At 53.4% G+C, this 16,695-nt stretch overlaps 1 protein-coding gene across 1 annotated transcript in view; it reads left to right on the top strand.

The window, feature by feature from the left end:
• Positions 1-16,695, top strand: part of MYH16 (myosin heavy chain 16) — a gene marked incomplete at its 5' end in the record, with an annotated part of 59,779 nt that overhangs the window by 21,025 nt on the left and 22,059 nt on the right. The window contains 11 exons of the mRNA XM_080831071.1: positions 374-494; positions 3,990-4,126; positions 5,429-5,510; positions 7,916-8,089; positions 9,194-9,421; positions 9,917-10,021; positions 11,934-12,020; positions 12,251-12,396; positions 13,738-13,828; positions 14,248-14,304; positions 15,003-15,089. Coding sequence (XP_080687197.1) covers positions 374-494; positions 3,990-4,126; positions 5,429-5,510; positions 7,916-8,089; positions 9,194-9,421; positions 9,917-10,021; positions 11,934-12,020; positions 12,251-12,396; positions 13,738-13,828; positions 14,248-14,304; positions 15,003-15,089 — 1,315 coding nt within the window. The remainder of the gene's footprint in view (positions 1-373; positions 495-3,989; positions 4,127-5,428; positions 5,511-7,915; positions 8,090-9,193; positions 9,422-9,916; positions 10,022-11,933; positions 12,021-12,250; positions 12,397-13,737; positions 13,829-14,247; positions 14,305-15,002; positions 15,090-16,695) is intronic.

Here is a 16,695-nt window from a genome sequence, read left to right as displayed (position 1 = left end):
GGGCATGTCACTAGAGGTCATCTTGTCCAAGCCCTCTGAAGGCTCTAAACAGGGAAGGATTCACAGAAATCACAAAGAGGGCTGCTGGCAGCTCAGGAAAGGCAGCACTTCTATGCCTGGAAGGAAAGATCAGGAAGGAAAGATTTGGGTGTCTTCATTTCTAGGAGCACCTGCCGCCTCATGGACTCCTGGCCAACACCAGTGTTTGCCCCCCAAGGTCTCCTGTCAGTCCCACCCACTGCCTGCTGTGGCCATCTGTAAAACAGGTCTAACCCGTGACTCCAAGACCATGACAAAGGTCAACTGTGTGGATATGCTTCCTGAGCTGCCAGCTTGCGCACGACGACAATTGTCATTGTCTCTCTCCCACCAGGTACCAAGTGCTGAACCCCAACGTGATTCCTCAGGGATTCGTAGACAACAAGAAGGCCTCAGAGCTGCTGCTCGGATCCATCGACCTGGATGTGAATGAGTACAAGATTGGGCATACCAAGGTAACCTCTTCCGGTGACACTCCCTCCCTATGCAACCCAGCCTTGTCCTCAGAAGGTGAGCTTCAGGGCATGAATTCCAATGGCCTGCCTTGGGCAAGCCCCCCCCCCCCGCCCCAGCTGATGAGAGCCTCAGTTTCCCCCTCTGGTAAAGGAGAGCTGATACAGCTGATCTCATGGAATTCGGGGGATGAGAACCCAACTCAGACAGGTACTTACTAAATGGTAGATTATTTCCTAGGCCTGTATGAACCCCAGTAAGAATCGAGGTCCTGGGTTTGACTAGGGCATGAAACTGTGTGTGTTTGTGTTGGGGGGGGGGGGGCGGTGAGGTCTAAGAGTAAAGCACCATAATCCCAGCCCACCACATTGAAAGCTCCAGCCCTGAGCTGGCAGGTGAGTCGGGGCTGACTCAGAGAGGCTGCCTGATCCTGACTCACCGGACCTAGGCTGCCCTGTGTCTGTCCCACTTCCTGGCCCTGCAGAGTCCTGTTGGGATTGGCAGGACCAGCCAGGCTAATGGTGCGAGGTGTCCCTCTACAGCTGCCCGAGCAGACTGCACCCCAGCCTGACAACCAGGGTGATCCAGGAGGATCCCAGCTTTGCATGCAGGAGTATCAGGCTCAAAGCCTGCCCCTGTATAGCCCACAGGCCTGGGGAAGCACAGGGATGCTCCGGGCTATGTGTACATCCCACACCTCTGGCCACTTAGCAAATGTTGCCAAGCATGGTTCAAGGCTCTAGGGATACATCAGCGAACAGAACAGAGTCACCAGTTCCCTGGAGCTTGCTTCTGGTAGTAAGTGCTGGCAGAATCATCACACTGCTCTAGAATTTGCCAGAACTACTAGCTTTGGCCTCCTTCACAATTAAGACATGCTGTGCACAACTAAACTAACTTTGAGTAACACTTTGGGTTTTGTCATAATCACTGAATACTGGCTGCTTCCCCCACCCCCACCTTTGAAGGATGGGAAACTTGAGGAAGTGGGGACAGGTGCATGGAGCCGATGTGCCCAGCTCTGCAGAACCAGGCGGGAAGGAGTAGGCCTCGGACCCCCAAGATGCTGCTCACGGGAAGGGGAGATAGGGCTGCCGTTGCTAGCATCTGACACAGCTACTGGCTGGGCAAACGGACTGCATTTGAGGTTGTGCAAGGGTTACACTGGGAACCTCGGGTCCAGATAAAGGTCTGGGGATTCTGGGGACAGCTTTGCTCCCCAAGGGCTGGACAGGCTCTTGTGGCAGAGGCAGAACAGAGAACAGGATGATTCTGAAGGTCAGCTGTATCCCTTATCCCCATCATTGGTGCATGGGGGCCCCACCCCCAGACACACGCTCACCTCACTATTCCTGAAAGGACATACCTCAATGAGCAGCCATTGGGAAATATCAAAAAAACATTTCATGAAACCAAGCCCAATGTCTCAACCCCATGATGGCTAGCTCTTTGAGTTTTTGTGGGGGAAGAAGGCAGGGAGAGGAAACTTTATTTTCCAGTTGGTACCATAGCATCCACATGAAAGATTCAGTTAGGGGCTCGGCTCCCTGCCCCAATGTGTGGAATCACAGACTCTCAGGGCTGGGAGGACTCAGGGTCCTGCACTCCCACTGAACAACAGCGGAGATCGAGGCCTCTCCAAGAAGAGTAGCTTGGCTAAAGTGACATAGCACATCCAAGGCAGCCTGAGGCCAGGTACAGGTTTCCTGGCACCTTCTATCCTTCTAGAAGTTTCTATTATGTCCTACTTGAGGCCTATAAAAAGATGTTACCTTATGAAACACACTAATAATAAAACCACCACCCACAAGCCCGCTTAAAAATCCAGAACTTAATCTTTGCATCTCTTTCCTCTCCTTCCTCCCCAGCCCCAGGAGTAAACTTGGTCCTGAATGTTAACCACCCTCCTGCCTTTTAAAAAATAGTTTTCTCGCATATGCATCTGGCCTCGGTTTCTGCCTGGTTCTGAGCTTCGTGGAAGTGTCATATTTGATATACTCTCCTGTAACATGCTTCTAACCCTTCGTTGTATTTCCAGGATCCATCCTTGTTGGTTAGAACATGACAATCATTCACATATCTTGCTGCCTCAGACAGTCACACCACAATTACCCTTTCTTCTGTCCTTGGAAATAGTTTTCTCCCTCCAGCAGTAATTAACAATGCTACTTTGAATATCTTTCTGTGTGGTCCTATGTAGGGGTTTCTCTAGAATGAAATTCTCAGCCTTGGCTGTACATTAGAATCTTTGGGGGAGGGGTAAAGATACCAATGGCAGAGCCTCGCCCCAGAAATAGTTTGAAATCACCTATGCCCAGGTATCAGCATCTTTCCAAGGCCCTCCAGGCAGAAACAATGTGCAGCCAGGATGGAGATAGGTATGTTAACGCTGAGGAGGACAGTTGCCTGTTTCGGGGTGTGCAAACATCTAACTGGACAAGGGAATGCCAAACCATTTTCCAAAACTGTTGTACCTACTCTCCTTCCCCTTGATCCACAACCTTGCCAACCCTTGCCTTTTCTGGTCTTAAAAGTTACAGGTGGGCACCTGGGTGGCTCAGTGGGTTAAAGCCTCTGCCTTCGGCTCAGGTCATGATCCCAGAGTCCTGGGATCGAGCCCCGCATCAGGCTCTCTGCTCAGCCGGGGGCCTGCTTCCTCCTCTCTCTCTGCCTGCCTCTCTGCCTACTTGTGATCTCTGTCAAATAAATAAATAAAAAAAAAAAAAAAAAAAAAGTTACAGGTGGAGGGAAGAGTGACTGGTATCTTGAGACTCTACTTTGCATTTCCTGGAGACTGGGTGTTTCCTGCTCTTTCTGACAAATTGCAAAGCTGGCCCTGTTTTCCTGGGGCTGTGCCCCACTCACACATCAGAGCTGGGTGCCCGAAACTGCGCAGCATTTGTAAAACTCTCTATCCTTCCTACAGAGTCAACCCCACCTCCGCCCTCACTAGCTCCTCTTCCCACTCCCAGGTCCCTGGGGAACTGTGACTGTCCAAAGGCTGTTTTGCATGGCGGTAAAGAAGGAAGGCCTCTTGCCACCCCGGGTGCTGGGCAGTCACCATAGCAGCCAGGATTATGAAGATAGATCACGTCTTACTTACAGCTTCGCAGTTTATACGAGACTTTTCCACCCAGTATCTCCAATTCTTATAGCAACCCTCAGGGAGGGATCAACATCCCAATTTCACAGATGAGGAACTGAGGCCCTGAGATGTGAGGAGACACTTTCAGGGTGACCCAGCCAGTTAAGTGCAAGGCCCATAGGAGGAACCAAGGGCAAGGGGAAACTGACTGGGGCCGGCCGTGGTCCTGCTATTGGTGGTGTCTAGGCTGGGGCCAGCTGTTCCCAAGGGGTCTCAAACACCAGCCCCAACCTGGCCCTCTTAACTTTTAAGGACTTTTCTGGACCCCTGGTGCCTGGATGGAAAACTCCCTGCAAGTGGCTGCCTCTGGTGACAGCTGGCCTCTTTTCAGATGGGTGTGTCTTTTCCCTAGGTATTCTTCCGAGCCGGCATCCTGGCTAAGCTTGAGGACATGCGGGACGAGCGGCTGGCCAAGATCATGACGATGTTACAGTGTCGCCTCCGGGGTTTCCTTATGAGGATTGAGTTCAAGAAGATGCTGGAACGAAGGTAGCACTCACCAACACCAACAGGGGTAGGCCCCGGGGTGGGCCCCAGAGTGGGCCATGCTCACTCACACAGGATGACCAGGGACCCCGCCACACACACAGCTCTCAGCTGCATTAGCAACATCGGGCAGGGAGATGAGGGGAGGGTGCCAGTGTCTTCGCTGGCCCAAAGAAACCTATTGGGGGCCTCTATTAGTTTTCTAGGGTTGCCGTGACAAAGCACCACAGTCTGGCTGCCTTAAATCAGTGGAAATGTATTTTCTCACAGTTGCAGAGACCAGCAGGTCTGAAATCAAGGTGTTGCAGGCCACACTCCCTCCAAAGCTCTAGAGAAGGACCATTCCTTGCTTCTTCCAGTCCTGGTGGCCCCAGGTGTTTCTTGGCTCATGGCCACATCATTCCGATTTCTCCCTCTGTGTCTGTGTCTCTACACTGGCTTCCTTCATTTTATATGGACACCAGGCCTCTTGGGTTAGGGACCCACCTTTCTCAACTATGATCTTCTCTCAACCTAAGTAATGACCCTGTTTCCAAACAAGGTCACACTCCTAGGTACTGGGGGTTAGGACTTCAGCGTATCTTTTGGAAGGGCACACAATTCAACCCCTAACAGGGGCCACCAAATATAAATCCTGTAAGTCACTTCCCCTTATCGATCCCTGTGATGATACTATGACAGGGATATGGTCAGGCCAGCACCCCGTGGAAACTGAGGCCAGAAGGGTGAAGGGCCTGGCCCCGGTTCATGCAGAAAGAGTCAAGACTGGAACCCAGAAGCCCTCACTCCAAGTCCTTGCCCCTGGAACCCTGTTTCCCAGCGGTGTCTCTAAAACCATCATCAGAAAATAGCTCGGGCTCCTCTGGATGGCCTCTGGTTGACTCTGGGTCTTTGTGGCCGTAGTATTAGTATAATAATAACAGTAATGAGCAAATAACAACAATAATGGGTTCCTGATATCCACTAGGCTCTCGGCGACCCCGGCTGAAGGCAGGGATCCCGGTCAGGAGCGGTGGGTGGGACAGCAGCCCAACCCCGCCCAGGGCCTCGGCACACAAGGAGGCTTCGGTAAATGACAGTCCGGTGAAGGTGCCAGGGACAAAGAGGTGGGCTCCAGAGACTACAGATGGATAGGATGCAGAGGGTAATAGGCGATTTCTGCTGAGGGATCGGAAGGAAGGGCAGTGTAAGAAGGAATGAGGGGTCTGTCCGAGCCTTGTGCTACTGAGAAGAACCGTTCCATCCGGGAGGCCGGGCCCCGACACCTGCACTTGAATCCACGAGACCCTGGCTTCCTTTTTGCAGGATGGGCCTGAAAGTCATCCAGCGGAACACACGCAAATTCCTGGAGCTGCGTTTCTGGGGCTGGTGGAAGCTCTACAACAAGGTAGGGCTCGGGGGGCCAGGCCAGCCTGCTGCTGTCGGGGGACGGGGGACCTTGAGTCCGGGTGGAGGTACTTCTCAGGGGTGGCAGGCCACACAATGCTGCAGGCACAGTCCAAAAACGAGATGAAGGCGGAATCTAGCCTCCTTCCAGACAGGGGCAAATTCCTCTCTGAGGAACAACCACAGTGTGTCTTCCAGCCTCATCTCCTCCCTGAGAGCCTCCCGCCCCCCACCCCTGCCCCGCCACACACTACAGAAAGCAGGCTTAGTTATCAGCATCTCTCCCTGGGCATCTTCAGCCCCTTTAGTGAGGGCCTCAGCTTTGGAGCTGGAGTGACCTCAGGAAATCATGGGGGCTGACCTCCCAGTCCTCAGGCTCTTCCGAGATGGCAGAGAGGGCAGTGAGTGTGTCAGGTGGTGGGGCTGCGGGACCCCCAAGCAGCCAGCCTGCCCTTGACCAATGCAGAAGGCCATGAGCCGTCCTCCTGATGCAGGCGGAATCATAGTGGGTGATGGTGTCCCCACCTCTGGCCCCCCATTCAGGGGGACACCCTGCTGGGCCCCAGAGGAGGCGGGATGCAGGGCTGCCGCATTCAGGAGCTGGGATGGTGTTGTCTCAAGGGGCAGCCAGGCGGAGGTGTGAGTCCTCTCTCTGGCCCTGCGCCCCCCTCCCCCTCCCTTGGCTCATGCAGAAGCTTCTTTCCCCTCCCTGTGGGAAAGCGCTTTCGAACACAGTGCTGGCACAGGTTTGAAGGAGGGATAGTAGGTCTGCATCCCCGAAGGCACCCACACATGGGTCAGCCTGCTCAGGGGCCTGAGATCGCAGAGGAGTCCGGACGAGCGTTTCTCAGAGTCCAGGCATCGCCGCTCATTTCCCCGCCTGTTCCCCACCTCTTTCCAGACGTCCACTCACTTTTTTATTTTGAAATTTTTGTTTTAAAGGGAAATTTTTTATCCTTATCTGCTTTAATCTCATCCTTAGCAAGCATTACACATCCACAGGATGGTGGATTTGACGAGTTGTTTTCTGTACTTAAAAATTATTATTTGAAGAAATTAATGATTCAGTTTCTTATTTTTTAAAAGTTATTTTTAAAGTAACTGTGTAACGAGGACTATCAAAGGGTTTCTATGCGATGCCAAATCTGTCTCACCTTCCCCCTTTGTATTTGTGTTGCTCTCTGGGAAGCCCCAGGCCAACAGCCATTCAGATGCTTTCAGGCAGGACACCAGTGGTCCCAGATGAGGAGGTGAAGCCTGAAAAGCTCCCATTCTTTACTAGAAAGTAAAACCACTAATTAAACACAGTGGAGCAAGGTCCTATTCCAATGAGTAAAAAAAGTAAAAATTTAAAAATCCTTTTCTCTTAGTTTTTAATTAAGCTCTAATCTTATTTATGCCGGATAGGATGAGTTGATGGGGGAAAAAACACAACATGTTGTGGGAGGCTTTCACTGAATAAAAAGAGTTACATAGTTGTGGGTTCACGTGGACCCACCACCGTGGCTTCTCAGGTCCCCACAGCCCAGGCTGGCAAGGTGGCTTCCCTGTCATCTTCCAAGAGAGGTGATGCTTTCTCCCAAATCCATCTCCATGGGGCGTTTCCCTCCAGAGAAACACATCCATTGGTCGGGAAATACCCTGAGAGCCTGTCCCGACAGCTCTGCTCAGAGCTGTAGGTTCACGGAGGGCATGAGGGAGATTTTTGAAGGACTCAAGGTCTAGCAGGGTGAGGAGTATGGGTGGAGGGAGCTGATGGCCCCAAGCCCTCTTGCAGGGTAAGAAGGGCAAAATGCATAGAGAGGTCCGGTTGGGGGCGACGGGTGCAGCAGAGGAGCAGGGGCTCCCGGCCAAGGGACAAGGCAGGCGCAGCCCTACAGAGCAGGGAACAAGAGGGCAGAGGCAGGAGGTAGCCGCTGATCTGCAGCGGGTGAATGAGGCTGGGTTGTGTGAGGCCTGGAAGACCACGGCGGGGAGCAGGTGAAAGAAAAGTAAGTGAGAAATACAGAGAGACACTGAGAATATAAATATGACAGAGAGAGAGACCGAGAGAGGAATCAGTGCGGGAGAAAGGTGGGTGAAACCAGAGCTTGAATTCAGCCAGGGCTCCTGAGCACACAATTTATAGAAGCACTGGGCGTGGCAGATGCCAAAGAACACCTAACTCCGTGTCCCTTAGGATCAAAGAGCACCCTGAGGATTGTCCCCAGCCAGGATGGGCCCTCTCTGGGGAGGCCAGGGATGTTTTAGGGCATCTGTGGAGAGGTTCCTCCTCACGACTGCCAAGAGCTGTTTTCCACTCCCGTGGAGGTGTGACGTCCTGTCTGAAGCAGAGCCCACAGCCCACCACCGAGCCCCCGCCAAAGCCCATCCCCGTGACACAGTATGGTGTTGCTCTCCACCCAGGTCAAGCCGCTCCTGAATGTGGCTCGGCAGGAGGAGGAGATGAAGGCCAAGGAGGAGGAGCTGAGGAACGCCATGTCCAAGACACAGGAGCTAATAAACAGGGTAAAGGAGCTGGAGGAGAAGATGGCCACGCTCAGCCAGGAAAAGAACGACCTCACCATCCAGCTACAGGCCGTACGTGGGGCCCTGGAGGGGAGGGGAGGGGAGGGGTAGGGGGGTGGGAGGGGTAGCGGGGAACCCTGGCAACTACTAGGATCCCCAGGGTCGCTGAGAGTCAGACCCAGAGAGGGAGAGCCTTCTGAGAAGCCATGTACAAGTGAGGTCCTGGCAAAAAAAGAACCACCAGGGGCACCTGGGTGGCTCAGTGGTTTAAGCCTCTGCCCGGGATCGAGCCCCACATCGGGCTCTCTGCTCAGCAGGGAGCCTGCTTCCCCTCTCTCTCTGCCTGCCTCTCTGTCTTCTTGTGATCTCTGTCTGTCAAATAAATAAATAAAATCTTTTAAAAAAACCCCCCAAACCACCAATTCCTAGAAGCACCTCCGTGGGCTCCACTCCTTCATGCCTCTCGATGATTTCCCTTATCGTACAGACAAAAAACTGAATTTCACTAATGTTATGCCATGAATCGTAAGTCACACAGCTGGTTTGGTTCGACTCTGTGGCCAGTTATCATCCTACACCACTAACCCCATCTTGCGGAAACGCCGGTGGACACCCAGGTTGTCCCTCTTCTGCCCCTCCTGTCCGCTTGACCTTCGACAACCCCATCCTCCTCTGATATCAGTTCCCTCACCCCCAAACTGTAGCTTATGGTAACATCTGCCTGGCTCGCCCCTCGGGGTTGTTAGGAAGAGGAACTGTGTGTCGGAAATGGCTTGTTAACGCAGAAGTGCTGACTCAGCGCTGGGAGCTAGTTGGGCGGAGGGCCCAGGCCCCACTGACAGATGGAGCCACGGGCACACCCGGGCTCAGCAGCTGGGACGGCAGAGCCTACACTACCAGTGCAGTGTGGCCTGAGAGTCCTCCCCTTCTCCTGGACCACCTCTGCTGTCACCTTACCAGAGATCTCGTGAAAATGCAGATTCCCGGGGAAAATGCAGAAAATGCAGGTCTCGGGGGAAGCCTGAGACTTGGCATCCTACTCAACTGACACGTGATGCCACTGGTGGTCTGGGGATGGCACCGCTAGACCGTTTTGTTGCACACATCACACGAGGCTCGGAGCTCGTGCCTGGACCCGTTTGGGACCCCCTTGACGGGTGCTCTTTCCTCCATCAGGAGCAAGAGAACCTGATAGATGCCGAGGAGCGCCTGACCCAGATGATGAAGACCAAAATGGAGCTGGAGAGCCAGATCTCGGACATGCGGGAGCGGCTGGAGGAGGAGGAAGGCACAGCGGCCTCCCTGAGCGCCACCAAGCGCAAGCTGGAGGGGGAGATGAGCGACCTCAAGCGGGACCTGGAGGGCCTTGAGACCACGCTGGCCAAGACGGAGAAGGAGAAGCAGGTGAGGAGGCCCTGGGGCCTGACCACACTCCTCGCCAGAACCAGGAAGCCTGTGGGGCTCACACCTGGAGTCCCCATTGTAGCACTGCCCAGGACCCTCGCCACCAGCCACAGCAGGCTAGTAACTTAACTCGATGCAATTTAAAATGCGGCTCCGCTGTTGAGCTAGCTGCATTCTGCCAGCTCGGCAGCCACACGTGGCTAGTCTGGATCGGCAAGTCTGGTGGGGCCCGAGGGTCTACTCTCGAAGACGCTGCTGACATCTGAGGACCAGGCTGGGATAGCAAAGGCCTGAACTGGTGGCTCTCACTGCCCCCCTCACCCTAAGATTCTGATGCAGTTGGTTAGAGTGTGCCGTGGGCTTTAGCATCTCTCAGGCTCCCAAGTGACTCAGGACTGTAGCCGAGCTGTAGAGGCCCTCTCTCAGAGCAAGTGCCTCCCCCAAGGGTGTTCCCAGCCTTAAGGGCCTGTCTCTCTCTCCTGCCCTTACTTCCAGGCCCTGGATCACAAGGTCCGCACCCTGACTGGGGACCTCTCGCTCCGGGAAGACTCCATCGCCAAGCTCCAGAAGGAGAAAAGGGCCCTGGAGGAGCTGCACCAGGTGGGCACTGCCGGCTTGCCCTTGGCAGAGCAGGTGGAGGTTGGAGACTGGAGACCCAGATTCAAGCCCCTGCTGCTCCTCAGCTGGGGCCCCTAGGGAAGGCACAGAGTCTCCCAAAATCTCAGTTTCCTCATCCCTGAATGGGCATTGTCATGTCTTACTGCCGTCCTCCCAGGTTTGTTGTAAGTACGGGGACCATATAATTTAATCACCCAAACTAAGACGGGTCAAGAGTCCCAGGTGTGCTGGAAGGTATGGTCCCCAGACTCATCAGGATGAAGGTCCATAGAAGTGCCCTGGGAGTGATGCCCCAGTGAACCCTGATACATCTTGGTGACAAAGGGCATGAGCTCTTGTCATGGGGAGACCCACTTGAGGGTTATGAGCTCAGGCTCCCGAACGCAGAGCCAGCTCTGACCAGCCGTCAGTGCTGACTGTGACACAGACTCCTTCCTAGCTCTGGAGACACAGGTACAAAGAGCAAGTTGAGGCCCAGAGCCAGCCAGTGGACCCCCACTGCCATGTTTGCTGACACCATGAACACACAACATGTCTCCCGAGTGCCTCTCTCTGCTGCCTCCAGAAACACCACCCCTAAGACTGTGACTCTCAACTATTTCAAACTCAGAGCCCCCTTCCATAACAAATACGGTCAATTCTCATTATTTGAGAGAGTCATGGAGCTCACCGTCAACAGCCCTATATTTCATGCCTTAACAAAATTTACCTGACATACGGATTTCCTCTGTGGGGCACATCACAATCTCCCTGTGCTTGGGAACACTAACTAGTGCATGGGGCCATTTGAGAGAGCAAAATCACCAAGACAAAACCACCAAACTGTAAAACCGTGGCACTGAATAGACTCTGAAAAAGACACCTGTTTGCAGTAGGCGTGAGAACAAGAAGGCAGGGCCCCTTCTCCTCTGACTGCGGCTGGAAGCGTGCGCCCCGGGAGACTCAAATTTTTCGCTGCTCTGCGCATGCCTGCAAAGGACCTTGAAAGCACCACGAGTATTGATTTGGGATTACAAATAAATTTGAGCTAGTAGGTAAACTGGCAAGTAGATAATCCTCAAATAATGAGCACAGGCTGTATTTGGGAAGCCTCTCTTACCACCTCTAAAATAAAAATTATTGTAAGCCATACATAACTTCAAAAAAAATCAGTAGTGTACTCCTTCTTTTTTAAAAGGGGAAATGAAAGGAGTGTAATTTGTAATAAACGATGGGGCTGTCAGCGTGTCAGAGCTCGGACAGATCTCCGAGAAGGTGTCATGAGCAGGCGGGCGTCCACTTGAGCCTGCCTAGGTGACTGCAGGTGGGCACTGAGGGCGTGTTGGGGACACAGATAGTGCAGTGTGGATGCTGTCTGTGATGAGAGTTTACATAATGGTGAAGAATTCTCAGGGAGATTTTGACAACAACAAATCTTCTGTTTTCACGGTAGATCATTCTTCAGAAATGTACTCTATACTAAATGAAAAAAAAAAATAGCTGAGTTCTACGGAAAGTGGTGCTGGGTGCTAGGTTCAGAAGAGCCTAATTGTTTTACTTATGTGAATGCCTGGATGGGGCATCAAGTGTGCGGACTGCAGGATTCTTCATGGCGCTGGATTGTTTCCAGCAACCCTGGAAACACCCACTAAGTGCCGGTGGGGTCCCCAATCGTAGTGACAACAAAAAACACCCCACAGATTTCTGACCTACTCCATGGAGAACCAGAGCCCCACTGACCGGTGAGGGTCCCCCTGCAGCTGACAGGTACTGGGGTCTGCTCCCCACCTCACCTGGCGCCAAGGGCAGGTGCTCAGTAGCTGTCCACTGAGCTCAGAAGTGATGGCAGAGAACCAGGTCTGTTCAGTTGCTCCTGCCTGGCTCGTGGGACACGTGTGTTTATCTTTCCCTTCAGAAAACCCTCGACGACCTGCAAGCCGAGGAGGACAAGGTGAACCACCTGAACAAGACCAACAGCAAGCTCAGCACCCAGATCCACGAGGTAATGCCCTGTTGCTGGGGCCAATGTTATAGCTCAAGGGCCGGGTCCCTGCTGGGGCACAGGATCCTCAGATGCATTTGGGGAACTGGACTGACCCAGGCCCTGGGGGGCAAATGAGGGCCTCTCTGAGGCTACAGCGAGGGAACCAGTCCAATCTGGTTCCTCATCGCATTCCAGTCTCAGACTCACCTCCCCACCCCTACTTTCTCTTCCTTTTCTTGTTTCGGCAGCTGGAGGATAACTGGGAGCAAGAAAAGAAAATCCGAGCGGAGGTGGAAAAGGCTCGTCGCAAAGCTGAGAGTGACCTGAAGATGACCATTGACAATCTCAATGAGATGGAACGGTCCAAGCTAGACCTCGAGGAGGTGGTGAAAAAGTATGCCCATGCAGGCGTTCATTCTCCCATAACAACAGTAGCAGTATCTAGCACTTCCTGGATAGGGTCAGGAGCCAGGCACTGTGCTGAGGGCTGCACGTGCTTTAATGTATGATCCCAGCACCCGCTGTGTGCCAGGCACTGTGCCCAGGACAGAGGATATAGGGAGGGGGGAGTAGGTGCTGCCCATGTACCGGGAACTCCAGGCCTCACACAGGGCTTGTTGGGCACTGGAAAGGAGACTAGTACTAAGCAAGGTGTCTATCCCAAAAGGTAGGGAGTCTTCGTAGAAATCCATAAAGCTGAGCTTTCAAAGATCACAAGAGTTGAGGGGTATTTTCTCAGTATCACTGCCAGTAACACGGGAGAGCTGGATGGAGCAGAGAAACACTGGAACCAGGAAAGCAAGGGAAAGGCTACTGCAACAGTCCAGGTGTAAACCTGAACTAAGTAAGAGGCTGAGGGATGGAGATGAGGAGACGGACAAGGAAAGCTCTCAGGGAGTGGAATTTCAACAATGCATTTTTTTAAATATTTTATTTATTTATTTGACAGAGAGAGAGAGATCACAGGTAGGCAGAGAGGCAGGCAGAGAGAGAGGAGGAAGCAGGCTCCCCACTGAGCAGAGAGCCCGATGTGGGGCTTGATCCCAGGACCCTGAGATCATGACCTGAGCCGAAGGCAGAGGCTTTAACCCACTGAGCCACCCAGGCGCCCCTCAACAATGCATCTTTGAGGTGCATTTTGCTAAGACAGGTTCAAAGCACCACGGACTGCTAGGAGGGTGGGCAGCGAGCTCTGCCTCTCGGCATTTCCTCTGTGGCACGCCAGGAGGTGCATGTGACCTTGACCATCCTGCTCATCCACTTGGCCTCTGGCATCTTAGTTCTCACACGTGGCTCCTTGGCACACAGAACCCACATGTCAGAAGGAGACGTCCTTTGGTGGAAAGTTTTTAGAGGAAAATTTTCCCTAAAAAGGCGAAGCCAGAGCCCCTAGCATGTAAGCTGTGCCAGAGCAGTGATTTCTGTCTGGTTTGTTCACTGATGTGTCCCCGGAAGCTCAAACAACGTCTGGCACATAGTAGATACTCGATAAACTTGTACCAAATTAAGAAGCACACGAGTGAATGAATACGCGGGTGGAAAGCGTGTGCAGCAGATGCTGGGGGCTCCGCAGGGTGAGACCTCCCAGGCAGTCACCCAAGAAGGCCAGGCGCTGGGGCATGAGTGGGTCTCAGCAGGTTCAAGGCCTCCTCCGGCAGCCCAGGTTCTGCTCGCTCACCAGCCAGCCGATCTCCCCTCACAGCTCTTCGCTCAGGAAATCAAACTTCTCTTGCAGGAGGGATATGGAAATCAATTCTGTCAACTCCAAATATGAGGACGAGCAGTCCCTGAATTCCACACTCCAGCGGAAACTGAAGGAACACCAGGTGTGTCCGGGACCGGGACCGAGAGGACGGAGCTCTCCCCCCAGATGCGCTTCCAGGCCCCTTTGCTCCCCCACAGCTGCTTGGCGGCCTGGGTCTCCTGAGGAGAGAGACTGGCCCAGAGTCCTTGAGACTGACTGATCCTTGTTGGCCTCACTCAGACTTCGAGTCAAAGCCCCTACGATGATCACAAGGACCTCCACAACCTGCCCCGTTCCCTTGTCACCCAGCCTTCCCCCACCACTCCCCAGCGTCCCTCCTGCCTCAAGGCCATTGCACATGCTCTCTGGGCCCTGTTCTCCTCTGCTTTTGACCGCATCCCCCTGGGCCACTTGCCATCATTTCCATATTAAAAGGCCAAGTGGGCAAGTTTGTAACTTCACCCAGAAGAGATAACCCCCCTTGGCTTATTTGCATGCTAGGCCCGAATTGAGGAGCTGGAGGAGGAACTAGAAGCGGAGCGGGCAATGAGAGCCAAGGTAAACAAAATACTTCTGCACTTTTTTGAGTCTAAGGACCCAGTGCCAGCCACAGTCCAACCATAAGCAGACACTCCACTCAGGAAAGCAAGAGGACAGGTTTCCAATTGAAAAGGCCTTACTGATTCTCGAGCTGTGCACCAGGCCCGGTGCTACATGTGCAATATTAATTATGACGTAAGACGCACAGATACTATTTCTGGTGTGAGTCCAAGGAGAGGAGGCTCGTTCTTCCCGGGGCAGGTAGGGAGGCAACACTAGCCTGGCAACTTGGAGACTGAATCCAACAGGCTGACACTGGGAAGAATTTCCAGGCAAAGAGAAGAAATAGCACCTCTCTGCATAGTGACAAAGATGTAAAAAGAAAAGCAAAGGATGGAAGGAGGCTTTATGGTGGGAATCTGAGGCCAGAAAGCTGGGGGAGATGAATCCTCACACACCTAATCTCCAGATTCAGCCAAACCAGGCCGAGGGTAGGGTGGGCGGGAAGACCCCCCACCCGGTACAGGGGAAGGACACAGGCATCCTTCAATGGCTGTGCGGGGTGGCAGGCAGAGGGCAGAACTCCCCAAGTGCAGCTCCCCAGCCTCACACGACACCATGTGGCTACTGTAGTCTTTACCAGAGAATGGGGGGGGGGGCCTCCTGCACGGGGCTCCTGCACCAGGCTCCCGTCATGGTCATTCGATCCTCCCCAGGTGGAGAAACAACGCAGCGACCTGGCCCGGGACCTCGAAGACCTCAGCGACAGGCTGGAAGAGGCTGGGGGAGCCACGTCTGCTCAGGTACCATCCTCAGGAGACCCAGGAACCCCAATTCCTGTCCGCCTGCAGGGAGGAAAAAAATTGCTGGATGATGAGCAGTGGGGGAAAAAACAGTTAGTTCTTGCTGAATTTCGGAGGCTAGCTTGAGGAGAAAACAATAATAAAGAGGCAAGAGAGGGGCTGGTTTGGTCCCCTTTATCTTGGGGCTCTTTAGCCCAGTGGTGTTGACAGAAGCAGCACTGGACAGAAGGCAGAGGGCAGGCATTGTACAATTCATGTTTATAGAAAATGTGAGCTGTAGTAAGGCCAGCAGATCAGGAGAGGGCTGCGACTAAAGAGAGTCTGTGACAGTTCCCAAGAAGGGGGGCATGCCAAGCAGGACCACGCGGGGAAGCACTAAGGTCAGCAGGAGGCAAGGGCAGGGGGAAATCATACCCGAGAGCCTCTACTGTCATTTCTGAGGGAAGAACCGGGGAGGCAGAGTGAGCAGGCTTAGGATGGGCTAGTTTGGATAATTTCAGCAGGCTCTAGAGCACAGGGGCTGTCCCCAGTTGTCTGGTACCTGGCCATGGGGGTACTGAGGGCAGGCAGACAATGGCTGAGAGGGTGAGAACCCCATAGAGGAGGGATTGGAGAAGAGAATGGGCTCTAGATTGGTTGCCTTGCTTTGGAAATTCGGTTGTTTGCCATCTCTAGGAGTTAGCTAACCCTGGGAGGGGCTGTCCTTCCAGAGTCAGCGAAGTCCCAGATCTCAAAGCATCAGAATACAGAAAATGAAGACATGGTTAATACAGGGGGTGATCCCACACTCCCAGGGCTGGAATCCAAGCTGAGCCTCTCTGGTCTGGGATGCATCTTCTTCCAATTCACATAAAGGCAATGTGGAGACTGGCAGAAGACACTTGAAACTCTCCTTCTAATTCCGTGTAGTTAGGTCTCTTACAAATGTGGACCCTAGGTCAGAGCTGACAGCAGGAATGTGGACAGTGTCCCTTAGCACTAGAAGGCTCCCTGGACTCCACGTCCCCCGTCCCCTCACCATCTGGCCACAGTCTGCTTGCTGTGGAGCGACCTGCTGAGCTGATGTCCTGCTGCGGTCGGGGTCCCAGGAGGAAAGGCATTAAGAAGGGATGATGTCTAGTGATGCAGGGAAGGTTAAGGGAACAATAGATTCTGAGCACCAGGGGGATGGGAGGAAGTGGGGTCACGGGGCTGTGTGACATGGGGAGCCATGCAGAAGGGGCTGCTTCTGGAGGCTCCGGGGGAGTGTGTCCAAGGCCTCCTTTGTGGCGGCTGGTGGGTTGCTGGCAGACTCTGGTGTTCCTTGCTTGTAGCTGCATCAGTCCATCCCTGTCTCCGTGGTCATGTGGCCTTCTTCTCGTGTGTCTCCCTGGATCCAAATACCTCTCCTCTTAGAAGGACTTAGGGCGCCCTCCTTAATCTAGTTATGGCATTTTAACTTGCTTATATCTGCAAAGACCCTGTTTCCAAATAAGGTCACCATCACAGGTATTTGGGGTTAAGAATTGAGTGTATCTTTTTAGGAGGCACAGCTCAAGGCACAACACTATCTAAATGAATGTGGTGGGCAACCCACCCAAAGGCTCAGGATGGATATTTCCATTAA

Source organism: Martes martes, assembly GCF_963455335.1.
Source record: "Martes martes genome assembly, chromosome: 18".
NCBI classification, from domain to species: Eukaryota; Metazoa; Chordata; class Mammalia; order Carnivora; family Mustelidae; genus Martes; species Martes martes.
Note: the sequence above shows the minus strand (reverse complement) of the source record. Positions and strands in the feature narration are given on the sequence as shown.